Source organism: Natrix helvetica (assembly GCF_964273705.1).
Source record: "Natrix helvetica genome assembly, chromosome: 1".
In the NCBI taxonomy this organism is placed as follows: Eukaryota; Metazoa; Chordata; class Lepidosauria; order Squamata; family Natricidae; genus Natrix; species Natrix helvetica.
In genome coordinates this window covers 34,804,650-34,829,232 of record NC_138548.1, presented here as the reverse complement: position 1 = coordinate 34,829,232, position 24,583 = coordinate 34,804,650, and the positions used below count along the sequence as shown (strand labels likewise).

Below are 24,583 nucleotides of genomic sequence, written 5' to 3'. Positions count from 1 at the left end.
TAACAATCTGGCAGCTTAACAATAGGAACTGAATCAATTTAATATGTTCCATCAATTTATATGCCTTAGGATATATGGACAATGAAACAACAAATTTCATTTTCAAAGATTACTGGATTATTTTGCACTTTTGATAAGTAATGACTAATTAGGCATTGCTCCAAAGATGGTAATACCATGTTTCCCCAAAAATAAGATGCGGTATTATATTTGGGGGGGGGGGGTTTCCAAATTAAGCACTAGGGCTTATTTTCGGAGGAACAAGATTTCGGGGTGATCAACCTGGCTGGGGTATGCACACAAGAAGCAGCAAGTGCATGTGGACCGGTGGTATCCAGCAGCAGCTACAGCCCGCTAGTCTCTTGCAATTCTGCCAATGCAGCCTAAAAACATTAAAATGTAATGGATTGGGGTGCCACCTATAGATTATCTTCCTAGTCAATTCTTGATGTTAGATTTTAAAGGAATTCTGTGTCACAAACAATTCCAGTTAGATTCATCAAGTTCATCTTTGGAAAGTTTGGAAGAACCTGCTGTGCTTAATAAAAAGAGTGTTATGTAATACTGAATAAATTTCTTTGCTTTAAAAATAGTACACCATTCTTCAAAAGCTCTAATGGCTAAAGTGATTAACTTTAGACAGATTAGAAAGGCATGTTTTAATGATTCATTTGAAGTCAAGACAGAATTTATTCACCAGTAACAGAGTTTCCATCAAAAATTAAATATCTAAATTCACAAAAACCTCTATAATTCCATTCCACGTATTGGACACACTAGTTAGGGAGCCCAACCTGTTTATTCACAGCAGACCCTAACAGCCATCAAGCATCAGGACAGCTCACTAGAGCATCACTTGGTCAGCAAGTCAAGATATATAATAAAACAAATACATTGATTATACCTGACCATATGCCACTGGATGTCCTCTCCTAGCAATTTTATGTAGATGTTGAGTAGGAGAGGGGGAAAGAGCATAAAGCTCTAAGGAACCCAAAAAACTGCAAGCGTAGCATGCAGTATTCAGAAAATGAAAGAAAACCGTGGTAAAAGAGTGCCCAACTTTCCATCCCTAAAGTTGGTCCAGGTTGTACCATGAGTGATGATATCAAAAACTGTTGATGAGTCAAAGAGGATCAGAAGAATTGTACCACCTCTGTCTTAATCTTCCCAGAGGTCATCCATAAACCTTATTATCATCTCAGCACTATATTCCATTCTGAAATTGGACTATAAAAAATACAGGTAGTTAATTTCTCCCAGGGTCCTCTGGAGTTAGAGGATCCTGTACCACCTTCCCAAAATGGAGAGGTTGAAAACTGGATGAAAACTGTCCATTGAATCCAACATTGATTTCTTAAGATAGAAGTGCTCCACTCCCTTTCTAAAAGAATGAGGAGTAGCCTAAATGGGGACAACTGAATGGTACTCTGTGCATACTGTAAGAGAAAAAAATAATTACATTTTGCTGCGGTTTTCACCACAGCAATTTAGGTTTGTTCACATATCCAGTCAGATTTTCTCTCAGTCTTTCTCCACTGGTATTCTAGCTCTCTCTTTTGCCACTTCTTTTCCAGATGTTCTTTGGTAAACAAGGGGCACCTCAGGATCAGCAGACAGAAAGAGGTCATTCAGGAGTAAACCAAGGCCTTTATTATCATGTGACCAACAGTGAGAGTTGGGTCACTGACCATCTGAAACTTTGATCACCAGCCCAGGCACAGTCTCAAATAGGAAAGAACAGAACAATCCCAACTAATCTCTTGAGCCCAACTTCATACATGATCTCATATTCAATTATCTGGGGACAAATGCTTCTACGAGTTTCCTTCCCCTGACAACAGCCATTTTATCCTGTTCCACAGCCCTGAAATCATATCCAAAGACAATCCCAGATGGTTATAAACATCCCCTTCTACACCCATCCAAGTCTTGGTAATGCATGCCACGTCTACCCTCTCACTCACAATGAAATCATGGATGAAGCAAGCTTTATTGCAGGGAAATCTGGTAGCATCTGTAAATGAGGCCTCCAAGGATCTGATTATGTGGCAGGAGGAGCCACGAGGGCTGAAAAACTGTATCATGTGATGCATCAAATCAGCCTTCTCCAAGAATGGCTCCTATCAGCTCCAACAACTCCACCCCAAACCGCCTATGCCCAGGCTTTGAGGTCTCTTATAAAACCAGTATCACAAAGTCCCCACACATCAGCATCATCCACTTCACAGAGACTCTGGAAGCTGTTTCTGCATAACATTCAACAGCTTCCCCAAGGCTCTGGTCTACCCCTTCAAGTTTCCCAATTAAAAAATAAATAAAGTCCCAACAATGACATGTTCTTAACATATTCATAATAACTTTAGGAATCACTACATTGTTTTCAAGGTGCTTCCAGAACAATTGCTTTAGTATTTGATCATTTTCTTTTTTTCCTCTTTCTAAAGAAAAGAATATTTACCTCTTCCAGACATCTGCTACTTCAATCATTCTCTTAGGACTTTTTAAAGATAAGAATAGAGCTTCAGCCAGACCATCAGAGGGTTCATTTGGTATCCTAGAATGCAATTCATCTATCTCTTGAGATTCAAACTCTTTCAAAGTAAATAGATCTTTGACTACATTTCTCTCAAGACTCAAGCTGGAACTATGTTCCTTGGATCTGTTTTTCATAAACTCCCAGTGGAAGAGGTATCCTCTTAGGGAAGACTAATCAAAATGGGAATGGAATAATTCTGCCTTTGTTATCTATTATCCTTTATGCTATCTTCTCTCAACAGCTCAGTTTCTTTCTCTCTCTTAATATGTTTGGAAAAAAAACTTTTTTATTTACCAATTTCAGATCATTTTGAGTTTTAATTTTCTTGATAATATCTCTACAAATCTAAGCTAATAATACGGATTTATTCTATTCCTCTTTCTGTCTCCTATTTGTGGTTTTTTTAAAATCACTAAATATCAGCTTCTGTGATTTTCCATTTTTCTTCTTTGTTGGACTTGTGTGCAGTTTTGCTTTTAGTCTCTTCATTTTTCAGAAAGTTTTGACTCATTTTTTCCATTAACTACTCCTGCCATATAATCCATTTTCTTCAATTTCAAGGTAGATGTATGATTTCATTTCCTTTTAATTTCCCCGTAAAATCAAGAAGCGCAGTATTACACAATTACTTTTACACAAAGTTAATTCTCCAATTAATTCCAGTCTGATTACTGTGCCTTACTTGTTGTTTATGATCACATCAGAAAAGGCTGATTTCCTACTGAAAAAGAAAATCTGTCCTTTTTTATTATTCTGGAAATATCATTGACTGTGGGACACTCAACAGATGTAGGATAATCAACATTCCTTCATTACTACTATATGAAAGAGTTATGATTTGCTTTTGGAAAGCATTATCTAAAATGCCCTTTTTAAGAATTTTTGAAATTATTTTGGAATTTAGCTTGTAATAAATTCCACTGTTAATATTGTCTTCATAAATTAAATATCAATTTTAAGAAACTGTTTCTTAAACACAGACAATTCAAATGAATTATATTAATGTGTATTAAAATAAGGGTTGGTAACTGGTGTAAATCTGCATACTTATTTGTTTTCTGTCTGCATGTATTTTGATAATATGTACTAATACAGAATACATCATTTCTCTATTATAAAGACTGACAGCTTGGTATCCAAATCTTCAGTTTGTTTGTTTTCAATTTTATTTTCAGAAAAGTCATATGATTGTAAGAGGCCACAATAGATAAAAAATAATATATAGTTTATAACACATGATGGTAGTTATATATTAGCTATTAATAAAGTTCTGTGCTGAAAACCATTTTGAAAGAAAAGTTTAAAACTTTTGATAAGATTTAGCAGTGCCTAGCAACCACATTGGAGCTGGCAATGACATCTGTCATTAAGTTAATTAGTCACTTAGTGAAACCACAATTGTGGTTATGAAGCTTTTCAAACCTGTAAAAGTTGTAAATGTGAGAATTAGTGCAGAGTTACTTTTTCATCACCATCATAACCAGTTGCTAAGTAAGGCACTTGCTAAGTGAGATGTACTCTAATCCAATATATCTAAGACCATATGAGATAAATCAGATATAATAAAGATAAGAATGATGTTGCAAATTATCCATTTAATAAGGATTTCTTATACTACATCATAAGCAAAGACATTAAGGATATTTCACTCTTTCCACATAAACCCCATATACTGCCAACTAAAGTTACTTTTAGAATGTAGCCGCATAGTCATATATATGCATACATAGAAGTAAGTTTTTCTGAGTTCAGTCAGACTAAAGTTCATCTCCTATTAAAAAAAATGAAATGTGTTAAAAGTATTATAAATTTAGAGTCCTATTAAGTGACTGAATGTCAGTTTGGTCTAGTGGTTAAAGCACCAGGTTAGAAACCAGGAGATTGTGAATTCTAGTCCTGCCTTAGGCATGACAGCTGGCTGTGTGACTTTGGATCAGTCACTCTTTCTCAGCCCATTATGTCAGACTCTGGAGATAAGCCAGTCAGTCAATTTCTGTTGCAACCAACAGAAACCAATACTTGATTGATCCAAAAGCAGCATACCCTGCACTTGCACGAAAATGCTAGGAAGAAAAAAGTGAATAGAGGATGCCAGTTATTTAAAGGATGAGGATGAGGCAAAGAAGAATCCTCAGCATTGTATATAGAATAAACAGAATGGTCATTTCAAACTTATGGTTTTTGCTTCATCTTGCATATTTCATTTAAATCATTCTCATGCAGATGACAAGTTCATCTGATCATTATAATATATGTGGGGAAATCATCTTTAACATTCCAGATGCTGTATTCTTGGATTTTCCATCCCAACATATCTGATGAGCCCCAAGTTGGGAAATTGTTACTTAAGAAATAATACATATATAATTTTGCCAGCATTCTTCTTTCAATCCAACTTCTGAAGTTTCTGCTAAAATAATTTCCCTCCAGCTTTACAGAACTGAACACCTGCTTTTGCCAGTATTTTTTAAATCTGTTTTTAAAATAGAATACATCAACATAAATCTGAACACAGTACAAAGCCCACAGCATTGGCAGCCTAATTATTAGCATCACAATTATATTGTTGATCTGTTGTTTGTAAAATGGAATGATATATACCAAACACCTGATTCTAATTGCACTAAATGAACCAATACAGCAAAATGGGAGAAAAAGACAACAAAAGTTGCTTGAATAAAGCTGCTATTACATTCTCTCTGCTTTCAGTTTTTGGCATGTGTTATTGTTTTAACAAAATATTTAAACAAAAGCAATTACAATTACCTGAAGGAGGTCGCTGAGGTCAAGCAGCATGTCTATTCCTGAGGTTAAGGAACTTAAGAGCATACAGATTCCTAATGTATAATATTTGACTGTTAACAAGAAAAAGACAAAAAAAACATTTTATTCTGGAAGCACACAAAACAGGACATCTAAATATTCCAGTTCTTAGGAAAAAAATGGTGAGGACTTAAGAGGGGGAAGGGAGGATGCAGACAAGTATTTAAGTTGGATTTTGTTCTTGGCTTTATATGTTATAAACTTTGCTTAAGGTTTAAATGGTTATCTTGGCCAACAATGCATACAGATTTCAAAACAGAGCTGAATGTTAAGAGGCACAAAACCTCTGCCAAAGTTTAGCAGCCTCTGTGCCTAAGATAGCAACTGTCACAAGGAATGGAGAATAAATCTTAATACAATCCAGAACCCCAAACTTCCTTTCTCCAATCTTTAATTAAATCATGATTTTCCTCAAAGCATTCTATAAAAATAGTTATGGGTTGTCCCAAAATCAGGATCAGGCTTGCTCTGTGAACCCAACCTCCAATTCAAACTCTGGTCTCTACTAAGGATTTTAGTAAATTGTATATGTACGTTTAGTTCAACACATGCAGCATTATCTAGTACAGTGATGGCGAACCTATGGCACACGTGCCACAGGTGGCACACGGAGCCATTTGTCAGGGCACGCAAGGCGCTGCCCTGTCAGCTGGCCAGTGTGCATGCGCGTGCTGGCCATCTGAGTTCACCCTTTTTTAAAGCTATTTTTCGCTCTCCCCAGGCTGCAGAGGCTTTATAGGAGCCTGGGGAGGACGAAAAGAGCCTCCTCCGCTCCCCTGGAGGCCTTCCGGAGGCTTCATGAGCTTCCCTGAGGCCTCCAGAGCGCAAAAAACTGGCCCTACGGGCAAACCGGAACTTCCTGTTTGCTCAGAGGGTCATTTTGACTGCTCCGGAGGCTTCAGGGAAGCTTCCTGAAGGTCCCTGAAGCTTCGGAGCGCTTAAAACGACCCTCTGAGCAAACCAGAAGTGACTTCCGGTTTGCTCGGAGGGTTGTTTTGACTGCTTCGGAAGCTTCAGGGAAGCTTCCTGAAGGTCCCTGAAGCCTTCAGAGTGCTTAAAATGACCCTCCGAGCAAACCGAAAGTGACTTCCTGTTTGCTCGGAGGGTCATTTTGACTGCTCCGGAGGCTTAAGGGAAGCCTCCTGAAGCTCCCTGAAGCCTTCGGAGCGCTCAAAACGACCCTCCGAGGAAACCGGAAGTGACTTCCGGTTTTCTCGGAGGGTCGTTTTGACTGCTTCGGAGGCTTCAGGGAAGCCTCCTGAAGGTCCCTAAAGCCTCCGGAGGGCTTCCGGGGGGGCAGGGGAGTCTGTTTTCGCCCGCCCCATGCTCCTATAAAGCCTCTGGAGCCTGGGGAGGGTGAAAAAAACATGCAAAAATGGGGAGGGTTGTGCCTGTAGTGTGTGCATGTGCACTGGGGGGGTCACGCATTGCATTATGGGTGCGGCACGCCTGCAAACGACCCCCTTGCGCTCCCCCCACTTATGACACGCGAGCCAAAAAAGGTTCGCCATCACTGATTTAGATGTAGGGAACTTGCTTTCTATCGCCATCGCTGATCTAGTAAATATTGTCAAAAGAAGTGGGAAGCATGTCCAATTATACATTGGACATGCAACATTTCCACTATATCTCTATTTTTAATTATCATTGGGAACTCTGCCCTTTCTTCCTCTGCCCACATCTGTTCACTTGCAGTCATTTTTATTCTCAAAATCATTTCAGAAGCAGACTGCTGCTTTTTGGAATGAAGTACTAAGCTTATTTTCCTTTTAATCAACATTATATTGTACCTACATGGTTGTTATTCTCCAGCAATTTTGGGTTTTATTTATATTTATTTTAGTCACATTATTTTAATGAATAGTCATATTTTTTTAATTGCTGCTGCCTGTACACTGCTCAGAGTCACATTCTTTGAAATAGGCAGCCATATAAATTTGATAAAGAAATGTATGTAAATCATTCAGCTGAGTAGGCAACATACTGAATATTAGTTTGATTTAGTTCAGTAAATTGCCAAAATCCTTGTATTTTATTAGGTAGAAATGAGGTATCCGTGATCATTTAAGTAGCAAAACTTTAAAGAAATCAATAATACTTACATTAATTTATATAGTAAATCTTAATTTTTCTAATAGTGCAGATGAAGAAACAGAAGCAGATAGTGATTTATTTACTGCCATAACAGAAATAAGCTTTAAGGAAAAAACTCCATAATTCACTGTTCAGTTGTCAATAAAAATACACTACACTGCAAGAATATGACGTGCAGTTTCGGTACAAATGTGTAGTGTGCAGGCTTTTTAAAAGTATGCATATATTGTGTTAGAGTAAAATGCAAAGATCTACTGGTATTGTAAATCAATCATACTTAGCTTAACATAAAAAAACAAAACCACAGAGACTGCATTATTTCTTTGGGTTCTTCTTACATAAGCTGCACAAGTTTAGATGGCCTGCATAAGCATATCCAACTTCAGGCAAATCTTTTACATAGACACACCCTTAGACCACTGTTTTACCAGTAAAAGGAGAGGGTGTGGCTTTAATAGTGTTCCAGAATACTCAGAAACAATTTTGTCAGCCTCCAATCAGTTCTTACTAGCTCTTCAAAGAAAAGCTATATAAAAAAGAATCTGTATATGTAAAAGCCAGGTTCCAAATATGAAGGACCTTGAAACAAAGGATGAAGTTATGCAAACAGCCAGAATGGAGTTATAGTCTGGTTTGTCATGTTGAGATCAGAAGGTTGGGTTTTTATGTTCTTTGAAAGTGTCAATCTTTAGTTTCCTTAAAAATTAGTCATTCACTCATATGCAACAAACCAAAGCACTGTACTTTAGAGTTTAATCACTTTTCCTTAGAACCAGTAAACATAGCTAGTCTTTATTCAAGGGGGTGGGGGGAAACTCAGTTGTTAATCAAAGCTGTTCCTAAGTGAAACCTTAATTGTGGCTATGATCTCACTTCAGGTTTCCTTCCCTTCCCAGACCTGCGAATATCATAATGGGGATTGGTAGTGAAGCAGTGGTGGGATTCAAAAAATTTTACTACCAGGTCTGTGGGTGCTGCTTGGTGGGCGTGGCAGGGGAAGGATACTGTAAAATCTCCATTCCCTCCCAATCAGCTGGGACTCGGGAGGCCGAGAATAGATGGGGGCGGGGCCAGTCAGAGGTGGTATTTACCGGTTCTCTGAACTACGCATAATTTCTGCTACCGGTTCTCCAGAACTGGTCAGAACCTGCTGAATACCACCTCTGTAGTAAAGTTACTTTTACAGCAACATAACTGCTAAACAAGGCAGTTACTAAATAAGGAGTATCTGCAGTTAACTCTTGCAACACTCATAGGAAAGTCAGCGGACAATTTTCATTAATTTGCTATCCCCTACATTTCTTTAAAATGTCTAGAACAAAGTAGATAGCGTAATGGAGACAGCAGAAAGAACATAGATAACTCATTTTCATCCTCTATGAATGTAATTCGTTGACAAGCATCTAGGTCCTAATGAATGAGAATTCATCAGAAGAGGCTCATACTCCATCTTAAATGTTTTAGCAATAAGGAGGCAACTTCAGTCCTAATGCTGGAAGTTTTTGCCAGAAGAAAGCCAGTACAAAAAACAGTACAAGCAGTTAACAACTGCTGACAAGATCGAATCTACATTAAATTTCTCTTCAACTCCAAAGTTACTTGAGCTTATCCCAATCCCCAGAAATAATGGAGGGAACTAGATCTGAAAAGATTAAAATACAGGTAGTCCTTGCCTTACAACTAGTCATTTAACAACAACACAAAGTTATGATGGACCCAGAAAGGCTGTTTTGTGGTCTATAAAGCACTTCTGGCCATTGTAAAATATCTTATATGCACCCCATGGTCACGTGATCAGATTTTGGGCACTTGGAAACTGGCTTGCCATGTATGACTAGTTTTATTTTATTTGTATCCCAAGGCAGTAAACATATCCAACACATTTTCCTCCTCCTATTTTCCCCACACAACAATTCTGTGAGGTAAGTTGAGCTGAGGAACAGGGAGTGGCCCAAAGCCACCCAGATGGCTTTCATGCCTAAAGCAGGACTAGAACTCTCTGTGCTGTTTCTAGCCTGATGCCTTAACCACTAGACCAAATTGGCTGCCAAGCACCCTGTGATCAAGGTTGACTCAGCTTTCCACCCTTCCAAGATCAGTAAGTGAGGACCCAGATGGGATCGATATGCAAATACATTGTAAACTGTCCAGAGAGTGCAGTAAAGTGCTATTGGGTGGTATATAAGCCTAAATGCTGTTGCAATTGTTATTGCTATCACCATTTGCAATCTTTTCTGCTCGCTTTCCTAGAAAATCGATGAGGAAAGTTGTAAGCGGAAGTAAGAGACAGGAGCTTAAATTCTTTAGTGGGCAACTTTTCAACAAAGTTGAAAGCTTCAATTTCATTCCTAGAGCCCACCAAAAGGTTTCATACGGTAGAAACATAGAAAACTGATGGCAGGGGGGAAAAATCTAGTGATCCATCGAATCTGCCCTTTGAATTATTCATTTTCTTTTTAATTTATGTATTTATTATTTTTTAATATTTTATTTTTATTTTTTAATTTTTTGTTGGATGATGGACATGGGTTTATTCTAGGCATGTTTAAATTCAAATTACTGATGACTGACCCACTATCTCCGTTTCCAAGCTTCCACTCCTTTTTCTGTGAAATACTTTCTTCATAACGTTTAAACTTCCCTGCTGTGAGTGTGAGGTTATGCGCCTGTGTTCTTGATTTTCCCTCCTTGCATGTCTTCCTGGAGTCTATCAAAAAGTTTGCCTCTGTCCACTTAACAATCCAGGCATGAACAACTCAACTGGGAGTCCTGGGATTGCGATCATTGAGCAAAATAGTCATGTGGACATCCCACTTAACGATTGTTTCACTTAACAATTGAGATTCCAATACCAACTGTGGTTATAAGTTGAGAACTATCTATAATCTATCCTACTAAAGATACAAAACATTGGGTTCAGTTGAGTGTGGGTGGAATAAAAATGCATTAATATCTATAGAGGTAGTCATTTCTAGGTAGTAAGTCTTACAGGTCATAAGTCATCCCAGTTGTAAGTTGAGGCAACCATGGAACCAGACCCAATTTTATAATATTTTTGCAATGATCATTAAGCAAACCTGCAGTTATTAAACAAATACAGTAGTCATAAACGTGAATCCATTCTTTTGAATGGGAATTTATTGCCAGAAACCAGTAAAAACTAGCTCACTGTAATTTTAAATATTTATTAAGTGACCAGTTTCTAACTCAAACATTTGAGTTACATAGCATTTAGCTGCATATCAACTAAATTTGAGTTGCAAAGCATTTAAAACATCTCATATATACTTTCTTAATAGTTTATATAATTACCCTGTACCCAGGCCTAGACTTTCCAGGCCTAGATTCCAGCAGTTGCAGAGTCCAGCATATCAACAGCTGGACAAACATTTCTATTTCATTTTTTTTTAAAACAGCTTTTATTAGTTTATAATATAGCATACAAAGAAAATACAAAAGTAAATAGTAGAAAAAATAGGGAAGGGAAAAGGGAAAAGTGAGGGAAAGAAAAGGAGAAAAAAAAAAGCATTGACTTCCGACTTCCTTTGGTGCAATAGTATAAAGCATTAGCATCAAACCTCAACTTTTTACTTTTGCATAATAGTATAAACTAGCCATTTCTATAACAACAAATATAACTAATCGGTAAAACCCAAAATCAAAGTTTTACTTTGTTCCACCTCAAGCACAAAGTCCAGAAGCAGTTTCCAAGTAGAAATAAAAGTATTTATATATTTTTTCTTTGATCAAAGTCAATTTAGCCATCTCTGCTAACTCCATCAATTTTAGCTGCCCTTCATCCATTGTGGGGATCGAGGTGACCTTCCATTTCTGCGCATAATGTAGTCTTGCTGTGGTCAACATATATAACATCAAAGTTCTGAATTTTTTTTCCAGGTCTCTTTTTTCATTAAGCCCAAAAGAAAATTATCTGGTTTTCTCTTTATATTCACTTTAAGAATTTTCTGTGTTAAGATATGTATCCTACAGTCAAACATTTCAAACACCTCAAAAAGTGTTTGCCATAGCAAAGATTGCTTAGCACACATGCAAACCCTAAGAATGAATAATGGCTTAGTACAGTACTAGCTGATTAAATACAGAGCACAAAATGATTATTTTTATTCTTTTTATTATGATGATTAGTCACACAGTCAGCCAGATGTTTAGACTGGATTTGGCATTATTTATAATTATGCTTTTCTTGCATTATACCGTATTTATCGGCGTATAACACGCACTTTCCCCCCCGAAAAATAGGGGGCAAATGATGTATGCGTGTTATACGCCGATATACACCAGGTGATATACGCCAGGTGCACAGAAAAGGATCACGGAGCGCTTCGCCCCAAAAGCAGCTGCTTTTCTGTGCGCCTGGCGTTTAAAACATCCGGCTATCTATCTAAACGCCAGGCGCACAGAAAAGGATCGCGGAGTGCTTCGCCCCAACAGCAGCCGTTTAGATAGATAGCCGGATGTTTTAAACGGCAGGCGCACAGAAAAGCAGCTGCTGTTGGGGCGAAGTGCTCCGCGATCCTTTTCTGTGCGCCTGGCGTTTAGATAGATAGCCGGATGTTTTAAACGCCAGGCGCACAGAAAAGCAGCTGCTGTTGGGGCGAAGCGCTCCGCGATCCTTTTCTGTGCGCCTGGCGTTTAGATAGATAGCCGGATGTTTTAAACGCCAGGCGCACAGAAAAGGATCACGGAGCGCTTCGCCCCAAAAGCAGCTGCTTTTCTGTGCGCCTGTCGTTTTAAACATCCGGCTATCTATCTAAACACCAGGCGCACAGAAAAGGATCACGGAGCGCTACTCAGCGGGGTGTGGGCGAGAGGAGGAGAGAATGGATGAGCCGTCTCTCCTCTCCCAGACACCCGACTAAAACACTTTCTTTCGCCCACGGAAGAGCTCGGGCGGGCGAAAGGAAGCGCTTTAGACAGCGGGGTGTGGGTGAGAGGAGGAGAGAATGGATGAGCCGTCTCTCCTCTCCCCGGACTCCCGACTAAAAGTTAATAAAAAAAGGAAGGAGGGAAGGATGGAACTGGAAGGGAGGCAGGGAAGGAGGGAGGGAGAAAGGAAGGATAGGAGGATAGGGAAAGAGGAAAGAAGGCAGGCAGGCAGAAGGGAGGGAGGTGCAAGGAAGGAAGGAAGCATAGATAAGCAGGAGGGAAAGAAGGCAGGCAGGCAGGAGGAAAGAGGAAGGAGGGAACTGGAAGGGAGGCAGGAAGGAAGAGAAGGAGGAAGGGAGGGTGGAAGATAGTAGCAGTGAAAGCAGCAGTGTTCATAGTTGCTTTTACTGTCCTTTTACATTATTTACCTTATAAGTGGTAATAATATTAATAAAAAAAAAGTTCTGAGCTACCCTTATTTTGCTTCAAAGTTCTTTATTTGAAATTTAAATTTTTTTCCTGAAATTTCCCTCTTAAAATGAAGGTTCGTGTTATACGCCTGTGCGTGTTATACGCCGATAAATACGGTATTTTACTGTTTCAATTTCTGCCTGTCATACCATACTTAAGACAACCGAATGTTCAAATATAAACTTTTTAAAACCTACAAAAATGGCCACAACTATTATAATAACTCAAAAGAGCTGAATGGAAGTGGAAAAGCTTAACTCCATTCTTGAGATTAAAAACGGTACAGGCGAAATGCAGCTCCTAAGTGAGTAGCTTCCACATTTTGGAGGCAAGGCAAAATCTTATCAGTCATCAACTTCCTTTGAAGGAGATTCAGAGACCCATTAATAAATAAGAACAAAAAAAGTTCAGACCACAAACATTTAATCCACGTCTAGTAATATCTGGCAATGTTTAGGTGCCAAAGTACGGAACAAAGAGAAAATGTGGGATCTGCTATTGCTAGGCTGGCTTGAGTGAGAGCAATTATCAGGAGGAAGCAGTTGTAAAAACACTCTTTTTGTTTGCAAGTTTTCTGGTGTTGGGGAGGGAGAGAGAATGAAAAGTTGGAGACTTATGAATCACAGAAATAGTGATTTCATTCTAAAAAACTTGCTGGAAAAGGAAAGGTCACAAGGCTGGAGCAAGGCTTATTTGGGGTCTTTCCTCAGGCTGGAATGCAAGATACAAACCAACATTTGTCCCCCTTGATAGGATCCAGTTCAATATTATCCATGCAAGCACTGAGAGCTCCTTATACAGTCAAGCCCCTTTTGTTTGCAATATTATTCCTTTGGGCAAGGCCATTTGGCAACTATTTATAGATGGATATTTCATATCCCTCACAAAAGAAACTATATAAAGAACAAAAGAACACTAAACATAGTAAAGTTTAAATCTGGTTACAAATGTTCAATTGGTTGTACTACAATGAAATGATCCCCAATGCAAGCTACTGTGTCCAATTGCACCCAAATTAAAGCATGCAAGGTATTATTATGTCAAAATAAAAATACTGGGAGCTGGCAGAAAGGAAAGGAAAGAAACCAACAGCAAAATTTTGAAGCTCTGTGACCAAGAAAAATTAATCTGCAAATATAAAAATATTCCCAGCCAATCCTCAAAGCCAGAATTGAATATAGTATGATTTTTAGTAAGTCAAATGCATCAAAAAGAGAAACATAGTAAGTGAAAGGATTCATGCTCAATATAGGCTGAATTATTCAAAATTAGATGTTTTTATTTCCTTTATATATCAAATTTGGAGACACCCCCCTCTCATCCACATAGTAATAAATTTAAGCACTAAAAAGTCCATGCAGTACAGTCTAATGGTAGAGTAGAGCATCGAACCTTTATTCTGAAGGTGGTCAATTCACCTTTGGAATGACCTCCCCCCAGATATCAGGACAACGACCGATCTCCGCTCCTTCCGCACAAAACTCAAGACCCACCTGTTCCAACTAGCCGGCCTGGCTTAACTAGAAATTTCTAACCTCCCTGGCAATTTTAATTATTCTAATATTTTATATGTAAATTTTGGGGTTTTTAACTGTTTTAATTGTTTTAATTTATTGTTATTTATTTGAACTTGATTGTTAAATGTTGGTGTTACCTCCTCCATGCCACATTTGTATTTTGATTTAATTGTACGTCGCCCCGAGTCCCTTTGCGGAGAGGGGGCAACTGATAAATCGAAATAAATAAATAAATAAATAAATAAATAAATAAATAAATAAATAAATAAATACTAGTCACTTGCAGGTTTCCAGCACCCATTTTGCAGCCCCATGTCAAATCTAGATTCCATTCCAAAATCAAACAGCAAAACATATGAATCTACTCTGACAAGAAGAATTAAAAGATAAAATTATGGTATGTGCAGAATTACTGATGAAAAGGCAAAGGCTGCCAGCATTGAAAGTTGTGCCCAGAGAGACCTAGTACCTAAAACGAAAAATGTGAATAAAGGCACTGGAAAGGATTAAGCTAACATCTATTGAACAGACCATTCAGCTTGCCTACAATACAGTAATGGTGGTTACAAAAGAAATGAGTGTCAAAATTAGAAAACCAAAAGCAAAATCATATTTAATCCCAATATAAAAGAGTCAGCTAGATGCCAAAACAAAGGAATTAAAATCAGATGCAAGCAATTTTAAAAATATAAAAGAGAAAAAGCTGAAGAAATATGGATCAAGACAAATTCAATTAAAAATACTGGCTTGGCAAATACAAAAATTGGAAGCTTTAACAACAAATAACATCAATAGCTGGAAAAAGTGAACATTATGTGACATGAATCATCCAGTTTAAGCAAAATCAGCTATTTCAATCAGATAATATGATCCTACCAAAGTATAAATGGCAATATAAATTCTAAAAGTGGAAAACAAAACAAAAAGTGAACAATCTATTTTTGGAAAGATGCATGGGGAACTCAAAAAAAAAATCTGTAACACAAATGCTGGATGATAAAAGAGGTTGAAGATGAGCTTAGTAAAAATCAAATGGAAGAACTAATATAACAGTAGAAATGGTTAAAAACTGAATGAACATTATTAAAAACTACACATATCCTGGAAATAATCAATTGCATGGCTTTTGACTCAAATATCTGACTAGCGTATATTCAATTATAGCTAACCAGTATAATGAAATATTGCATAAAGGAGAAATCAGCTACCAGTTAATAACTAGCAAAACTTATCTAATTCAAAAAGACCCATCAAAAGGAAGAATATCAGGAAACTACAGCTCAATAACATGCTTCCTATGAAGGTTAAATTGCTCATAGGCATTCAAGCAGACAGTATCCAAGATTACTTGGAAGAAAACAATATCCTTCCAGTAAAACACACAGGAAATAAAAGGAAAAGTATAGCACAAAAGATCAACTTAATAATAATAACAGTAACAGAGTTGGAAGGTACCTTGGAGGTCATCTAGTCCAACCCCCTGCTCACGCAGGAGACCTGTACTAGGGATTGGAACCGCCAAACTGCCGACCTTTCTGATCAACAAGTTCAGTATAGAATGGAAATTGTCAAACAATCATTATCTAGGATTTTCTGGGGTCATGGAAATAATAAACTGCATTGTTGAAAAAGAACCAGAAACTCTACAAACACAGGAAAATGAGAAGGTTTTTTTTTAAAAAAATAAGAGATTAAAGAAAAAAGATTTTTTTTAAGAATAGGAAGTACGGTGGGAGACAGGAGAGATAGTACTAAATAATACCTTTAGTGAGAAATCACCCACTCATTGCTAAATTTATTTTATTCTGGGCCCTAGTTAATTGAAAAGATGATCTGCAATATGGTTTCTTTATTTACAAGATAAACTCCAGTTTAAGAGCTACAGAATTAAGCTGTCAAAAGATAAAAGTTGTTGAATGAAGCATGCTGAAGAGTTTCAGAGCTCAAGGCAGATTACTGCTCAGCTTCAGGCAATATTTCAGGTCTATTATTCTTGAAAAGCATGTAGACAGGCAGAACTCTGCATGCAACATTTCCACCTACCACTTTTCATCCACTCTATACATCTAAATGTTTACTGGGATATCTTAAACAATATTCCAAAAATGTTTAAACTATCTTTTATAATGGCTTTTATTTAAAAGTACTGTTATGTAGCCAAAAGCTGTAACCCACTGGTATCAAAAATCAGGAAAGCTGCCTTACAATTATTGGTTTGGTTATGTGGTAATAGCACTAGCAATAGCACTTAGACTTATATACCGCTTCATAAAGCTTTACAGCCCTCTCTTAAAGCATTCTGGGTAAAGCATTCTGAGGTTTACATTCTAGAAACCATTTCAACAGATACTTTTCTTGCTGCACTTGAGGGACTTCTGATCTATTTTGACGTAACTGTTTTCTCTAGCTTGGAAATCTCTTGTTTCTGCCTAATCAATTTAATTCCTTACCACAACTACTCACCACTCTAGCTGTTTACATTTGTGCGATTCAATATCCTCTACCCATTGTGGAAAACAATAAAACTAAAAAGATTTTCTATAGCTGAGAAATTCAGTAGTTGAGGAAGAAATGTTACATTAACCTTTTCTACTTATGTAATTTCTGAGTCTTCATACAACAGATAAAAAAGGGATTTTACCTGGGTATATTTACTTTGCACAGAACATCATTATTTTCTGGGCTACAAGATACATTAATAAACATCAGAAACCCTGGTACCAACCAAAATCTGGCACCAAACTCTTCAAAAAATGAAATATAGCCAAGACAGAATCCAACAATTACACAACAGAAGCACTATGATACCTAGTAAAGGCAGAGCAATTCTACCACAGAACTAATTCTATTGTTTTTTGCTAGATTTCGCTCAGGTCCAGAACACAAAGTTATATAGAAAGTCTACACACTCCTATTAAACTCCCAAGTTTTTGAGATGTAAAAAAAAAAAATCAGACCAAGATAAATTATTTCCAATTTTTTTCCACCTTTAATACAACATAAAAGCTGCAGAATTCATTTGAAAAACAAACTGAAGTATTTTGGGGCGGGGAAAATAATAAAAAACTTAAAATAACATGGTTGCATAACATGTTGCATAAAGGTACACACCCTTAAACTGATACTTTGTTAAAGTTTAACAGGGATGTGTAGACTTTTTATATCCATTGTAAAGCGGTAGAAATAATATCAAGGGTCACCCTATATCACTTTATGTGATTAGACAAAGCCTTTTCAAATGCAAAATCCTTAAGAGGTCATCCAAAGCATATGGAGAGCAGTAGGTTGGAGGCCATTAAATGTAGAACCACCAAAGTGTACTTAAAACACCAAGGCGGGAGACAGAGACAGCGTTTGCAGACTTAGAGAGTTTGTGAAAGAGGAGCTTTGAGATTGCCCGTCTGTTTTTCTATAAACTCAATTCCACCACTACAGTTCTACAGTCCACTAAGCAGATTCTGTTCTGCTCTTCAGAACAAAAACATAGCTTAAAAATAAACACAAAATTCGAAAAACAATTTTCTCTCTACAAGGTCATTATAGTTTAGGAGAGGAAAAAACAGTTAATCTCCACTTATAACAAAAATTAATTTTCCTTCCTCAAGCCCATTCATGCCCATTTAACAAAAAAAAAAAAAGAATTATGGCGTAACCAGCACAAGCTTGCAAGATTTTTTTAAACATAGTAAACAGGAAAAGGAGCAGTAAATATACCTTTACTTTATGTATTGTTAATCCTTATTACTGACTAGTAATAAGCAATCACTGACTAGAAGTCTACAAATGAAGAATCATTTTCAGTTTCAAACAAAACAAGACAACACAAAATTGCAATTAGGGCATTAATTCATCAGAGAATGTCTAATTTTACAGACAGTGTAACAATTTATTCAAATTCAAGGAAACGAGAATCATACTGATCTGACAATAGTAAAGATACATAACATAAATCAGAATTGTGTGAATACTTTTTTACACAGGAAGTTCTATCTTGTTGGCCTAAAAAAAGGAACATGACTACTTAGGAAAATGTTGGTTCTAGTTGGGTTGGAAGGAATCTCAGAGATCTTCTACTCCAACCCTCTCAAGGCTGGAGACCTTACACCATCCCTGTCAAATGGCTGTCCAGTCCATTTTTGAAAACTTCCAATAATGGAACACCCACAACTCTGGGAAGCAAGTTATTTCATTGATTAATTGTTCACACTGTCAGAACACATTGCCTAAGTGTTCTGTTTGATCATAGCCTATCCTCAGAATTGTTACTTTCAAGAACTAATAGTGATGTAATTTTCAAATCTTGAAATGTTGCTTGCTCTTAAACAAACATATTTAAAATATTCCTTTCTTTAGGTGTTGTGACCTAGATTTTGTGTGCTTTGCAAAATTAAGGTTTGCTTTCTGTAACAATTTGCAAAGCCCAGAAAAAGCAGGCCATTACTTATTTTTTAAGTGTTTGTCCTAAAAGCACAGATTGAACTTTTCTAGGATCCATTTGTACACATTTGGTAGAGAACCAGTAATCCATATAATCCAGTTGGAGAAAGCCAAACATGCACTTTTCCATCTTGGCAAAAAGTTTGTGTCTACAGACTTACTCTAAGACTGTTTTCAAAGGAGTCAGTTTAATGGAAAGATGGATTCAAAAAAAATCAGCATGTCATCTACATATAATTCTATAAATTAACTCCCCTCCCCAAAAATACCAGGAAATAGTTTAATGTAGAGGACCTCACTACAATTAACTAATTTTAACAGCAGCACTATTATTCAAATTTGCCCTACCTGGTATCAAAGACAGCTAAATATTCATATCCCCTTTTCATTCTGATCAAGAATGATTAATTAGACCTCTCAAGTCTAATTCTTTGTATGAGTTTCTGTAATTATTGTCCAACAATGTCATGCACTCAATGAGGGGCACAGCATATTTGATTGCCTCTTCTTTCAGTAGACTCAAAATTAAATCTCACCAAGAGCTATATATAGGAAATTTTGCAAGCACACCTGAAGTGAACAATTTGCACACTAAACTATAAAAGTTAGAAATTAATATTGGGCCCCTCCAAACTTCTCCAGCAAAGTTCCATGAGAGAAAAGATATACTGGCAAGGCAGTAGCTTTTTGAACTGCTCCTGGCTAAGGCAAGTCTTGCCCCAACTGCTGCATTTACTGTACAATCAAGTTGTGCAGGCTTGTTATCTGAAAATATGAAATTGTTGCTGATGTTGTAACAGTGCTTGAGCAAGCTATTCTGTGCACAGTGGTAAGCAAAATCAGGAAATGGACTTCCACAAGGAATATTGCAACTCTATTTTATTGTTGCAAGGTACAATTACGGAATCTTAAAAGCCTAACAAAGATTTTCTCTCCCCTTTTACACAGAAGAGAATCAAGGCAGGGCAATCTTGCATTTCTAACACACACACACACACACACACTTCAGGGTTATATTGGTATTTACCCAATGGCTGCTGAATACCTTCTCCAAGGCCATCTCTATACTTCTCTACACTGTAATAGCTCCATAAGCAGAAAGACTTCTTTATAGGAGCATTAGGAAGCTATTTACTTATCCCAATGTACACGAGCACAGACATTCGTATCTGTATCTGAATCTCCCAAAGAAAGCATCCCCAGTTTGAAGACTCAAACTAATTTACTGAAAGTGTAGCTGAATTTAAATATCTATTAAATGTTACAGTTCAAAACTTTACTGTGTTATAGGGCCAGGGACTCGATTAATTTTCTCAACAAAACTAATTGTGGGGACTATATTTTTTGACTGACAACCAAATATATATTTCTCCTAAAATAAAGGTACCTTCAAACTTTTAGACCACTTAATTTTCCAAAGATGGCAAACAGTCTCATTTAAAATGTGTTCATGATCAGGGTTTTTTTTTAAATCAAGCGATACTTAAGCATGCATTTACTAAAGCTCTTCAAAAGAAAAATACAGTCTCTACATAACATTTGCCTCTAGCAAAATAATAGCTGCCAGCAATATGCTGGGGAAAAGGCAGTCAAATCTTTTCTGCATACTGTCCTGTTGCAAATCTGTGATCCAGCACAAAGGCTGCAATTTATTTTGATGCAGCCTGCTCCAGAGAACAGTTACAAGAAACAATAGCTCCACGTGTTTCTCCTAACCCAAGGCAAACATTCTGCCTTCATATGTTATAATTTTGTGAGAATGATATGACAGTTTGGCTAGGAATAGACAACCTTTAAAGTTGGGGGGAAGGAAAAAGGTTGCAAAGATCTCTTTGGAGCTCTTAAAGGGATCTCAACAGCCTAAGAACGAGACTTTACTTTCCCCTTTCTTGGTTTCTTTTACTTTAAATACTATCTATAGTAACTATAATATGATTTGGCCAATTCTGGCTTAGCCAAATCTTACATTTCTCACATATTACTCTTCTCATGCATACAGATTCAGTCACTGGGGAAAGTCTTTTAACCTACTGTTCCTCCTGACAAACTTACAGGATCAGCTTTGAAGGCTGTCGTTGCCTAGCCATGATTTACGGTATAGAAACATAAAAATTGTAGCTCAAAACCACTCTTTAGCCATAGTTACTATGCAAACTACTGTGGATAATGTCATTTTGGATACAGCTATATTTGTCTTGTCTCCTGCATTAATTTCTTTTGTGCCTCATTGTTAAGTGTAAAAAAAATAGTGGATAAAAACATGAATTGCTACCCTTAATTCCCTGAGAAAGAAAATAATATTTATTCCTGGTACTATACAAACAGCAGGACAAGTGGTAAAATCCCAGGGATTTCAAATGAACTGTATTTTTTAATGATAATGCGAAGAAATGATTATAGAACTACAGAGTTGGAAAGTTCTTCTAATCCAGTGCTTCCCAAAGTGAGCGGTACCGCCTCTGGGGGGCGGTGGGATGGCTTAGGGGGTGCTAAGAGGCAAGGGGGGTGGCAGGGGGGCGCTAAGAGGCAAGGGGGCGGCAGAGGAGTGCTGGAGGTGGCCCCCTCTAGCGAGCCATTTAGAACCAGTTCGCTCACTCACCCCAGCCCAGTGGTGGGCAACCTTTTTTTTCAACTGAGCCAAATCTCGCCAAAACCACGATTGAAATTTACTTTGAGAGCCACATTTTTTAAACCGAAAATACATAGGATGGTACACTGTTTTTAGTTTCAATAAGTTTTTATTGAGAATATTCTGCATGCAAGTATCCACATAGGTCGGGAGGATACAAATAACACAACTAATAAAACAAAAACTTTAGAACGATATTATTTATCGATAACGTTAAATTCCGTAAAATTTGCCTTACAATGTAGAGAAAATGACATCCTGACATTGGCTGACAAAGTCACAACCACTAATGTGAACATTGGCCTTGCATTTCCTTGGATAGTTTGAGTAAGTCAGGTTTGTATGTTGCTGTTTTTAATTTCATCTCTCTCTCCCACTTTCTTTCTTTTTTTTTTCTTTCTCTCTCTCTCTCTAGCTCTTTGTCTCTCTCTCCCTCCCTCCCTCTCTGTCTCTCTCTGTCATTTTCTCTGGGTGTCTATCTGTCTCTCTCTCTCTGTGTATCTCTGTCTCTCTCTCCTCCTTCACCCATCTGTCACTCTGTGTGTGTGTGTGTTTGTATGTCTGTCACTCTGTGTGTGTGTGTGTTTGTATGTCTGTCTCTCACTCACTCTGTGTGTGTGTGTGTCTGTCTCTGTCTCTCCCTCTGTCTCTCTCCCCTCCCTTCCTTTCTCTCTGTCACTCTGTGTATGTGGGTGTGTCTCTCTCTCACTCATTCACTTAATCACTCACTCTGTGTGTGTCTCTCTCTCTGTCTGTCTATCTTTCTCTCCCTCCCTCCCCCTCTCTGTCTCTCTCTGTCTGTGTGTGTGTGTCTGTCTGTCTGTCAGTCTCTCTCTGATTCCCTCCCTCACTCCCTCTCTCTGTTCCTCTCTCTGTCTGTCTGTCTGTCTGTCTCACTCACACACACACACACTGTGGTCACCTTGTTGAGTGTTCCAATCACATTTGAAACACTCAACAACTGGCCTGCATTTATGGTATTTTGCAGCATTCTGCAGTCATAGGACCAAAATTGGTTGTCACTCGCCCGGGCTTTTGCAGAAGCTTCCCTCCGAAGCCCGAGAGGAGGGAGGGGAGCGGGCACCCGGCACACAGAAGAGCTGCATTAAAGGGTGTAAAGAGCCGCATGTGGCTCGCGAGCCGCGGGTTGCCCACCACTGCCCCAGCCCATCCGGAAGCTGCTCAATCACTCGCTCCCCCCGCCCGTCCACACTATGCTATCCCTGCCCACCGCTCACTGATTGGCTGGCTCACCAATTGCCCTGCCCGCCTCTAAGAGCCCTATCTAAACCCAGTTACCTTTTTTTCTGCTTGGCTTTCTATAGATAGGGCTCTTATAGGCAGGGGGGGGGGCGATTGATGAGCCAGCCAATCAGTGAGCGGTGGGCAGGGCTAGCATAGTGCGGACGAGCGGGGGGGAGAGAGCGATCAAAGGGAGGCCCCTTCACCTTCCTTCGCTTCCACTTTTTCTTGATGAGGTCGCCGCAGCCACGGGAACGGACGGACGGAGGTAGCCAGAGTGGCGGGGCAGCCCAGGTGGGCGAGCGAGCGAGCTGCCTGATCCTTCATCGCTCGCCCGCTCAGGCCACTCTGGCTACCTCCGTCCGTCCGCGCCCGGCAGCTGCAGCGACCTCATCAAGACAAAGTGGGAGCGAAGGGAGGCGAAGGGGCCTCTGTGCCCTGCCTGTTCCTCCTTTGCTCGCTCGCTATTTTGCCTGCACGGGGTGCCTCGGCAGAAGCCCTTTGCTGGCGGCCAGACTTCCCCTTCCCGGGGCAATGGACGGTAGTTTACACGGTGCGGTCAGCGCCTAGGTGGTAAGCTCCGCCGCCGCCCCCACTCCCGCACCCGTGCTTGCAGGCAGCCATGCAGCCCTGCGCTATAAGCAAGCCAAGGATCCTTGCAAGGCTGCTGATTCCTAAGGGAGATGCGAATGGGACCAAAATTTGAAAAACAGGTGAAATTATTTCTGGAGACCAGAAACAAACACACACACACACACACACACACAGCAAAAGTGTCTGGTTTTGAATATAATCCTCCTTAGTGCTTGGCGAAAAAATAGAGGAACATTTGGATATACATTTTGAATTAACTTGGGAAGAAAATTGCTAAAATCACTTTTAGCTGTGTTCTGCATTAAGGATTCATGCAGTAGCACTTCTTGTTGAATTAGCAGAGTAATATTTACAACAGCCAGCTAAAATAGTTTTATCTGTCTTATAATGTGCGTGGGTAGAGGATTTAGGCATAAGTATACATTTGAATTAGATGTTTTTCAATTCATGTTTAACCTATACTTGATATACTTGTATTCAGTACATAAGGTGTTAATTACATCAATGGAAGAGATAGGAAACTGCATTAGTGATATATATGTCAATGCGTTGATTTGTACTAAAAATGTTTAGCTTAAAGAAGTTATAAGGAATGACAAATATGAGTGGGGAAAATGTAATGTAGTTGTGGATCACCCTTTGCATGAGTTGTATTGGGAAAAATAAAAATAAAATCACAATAATAATTAAAAAAAGAAAATGATTCCCCAAAGAGGTAAAAGGCTACATTTTGCTAGAGTTATTCTTTGCTTTCAAACTGTTGAGGAAGGGGATTGAACTCCACTGTCTATATTTCCCTTTCCATCCCCATGGTTCTTTAGTGAAAATTATAACCCAAGAACATATAGATCTGTTAAAATGTTCCCATTCTCACTTGCCATATTGGGAATCCCTAGGTACCATGCAATTATCTCATCAAATAATTCAAGCAAATGTTGGTGACATTGAGCTGAAGCCAAAGTTCAAGAAATCGTACCAAGAGTTTTGGTTACAGAAAGAAATTTCTGATCGCTATCCTGCACTATGGACAGTGGTTAAGAAGCTCCTTGTTGCATTTCCAATATCATAGTTGGTCGAACGTGGCTTCAGTGTGGTCATCCAACTTCTCTCCAAGCAAAGAAATCGACTCCAGATTACTGAACATGGTGATTTAAGACTCCTGCTAAGTGACTTAAAACCAGACATTGGGAAACTGGTATCACTTTATCAAGCCCATCCATCACATTAAGAATTTACTGAACAGTGAAGTAGTTACTAAATTTTACTAAGTTTATGTTACTAGTTACTAAGGTTCTTTATGTTACTAGTTACTAAGGTTCTTTATGTTACTAACTAAGGTTCTTGATAAAT

At 38.4% G+C, this 24,583-nt stretch overlaps 1 protein-coding gene across 3 annotated transcripts in view; it reads right to left on the bottom strand.

Moving 5' to 3' along the window:
• BRF1 (BRF1 general transcription factor IIIB subunit) overlaps positions 1-24,583 on the bottom strand; it is a 247,175-nt gene that overhangs the window by 164,586 nt on the left and 58,006 nt on the right. For all 3 annotated transcript variants that reach the window (XM_081934659.1, XM_081934660.1, XM_081934661.1), the window contains one exon: positions 5,306-5,337. In XM_081934659.1, the coding sequence (XP_081790785.1) occupies positions 5,306-5,337 (32 nt within the window). The remainder of the gene's footprint in view (positions 1-5,305; positions 5,338-24,583) is intronic.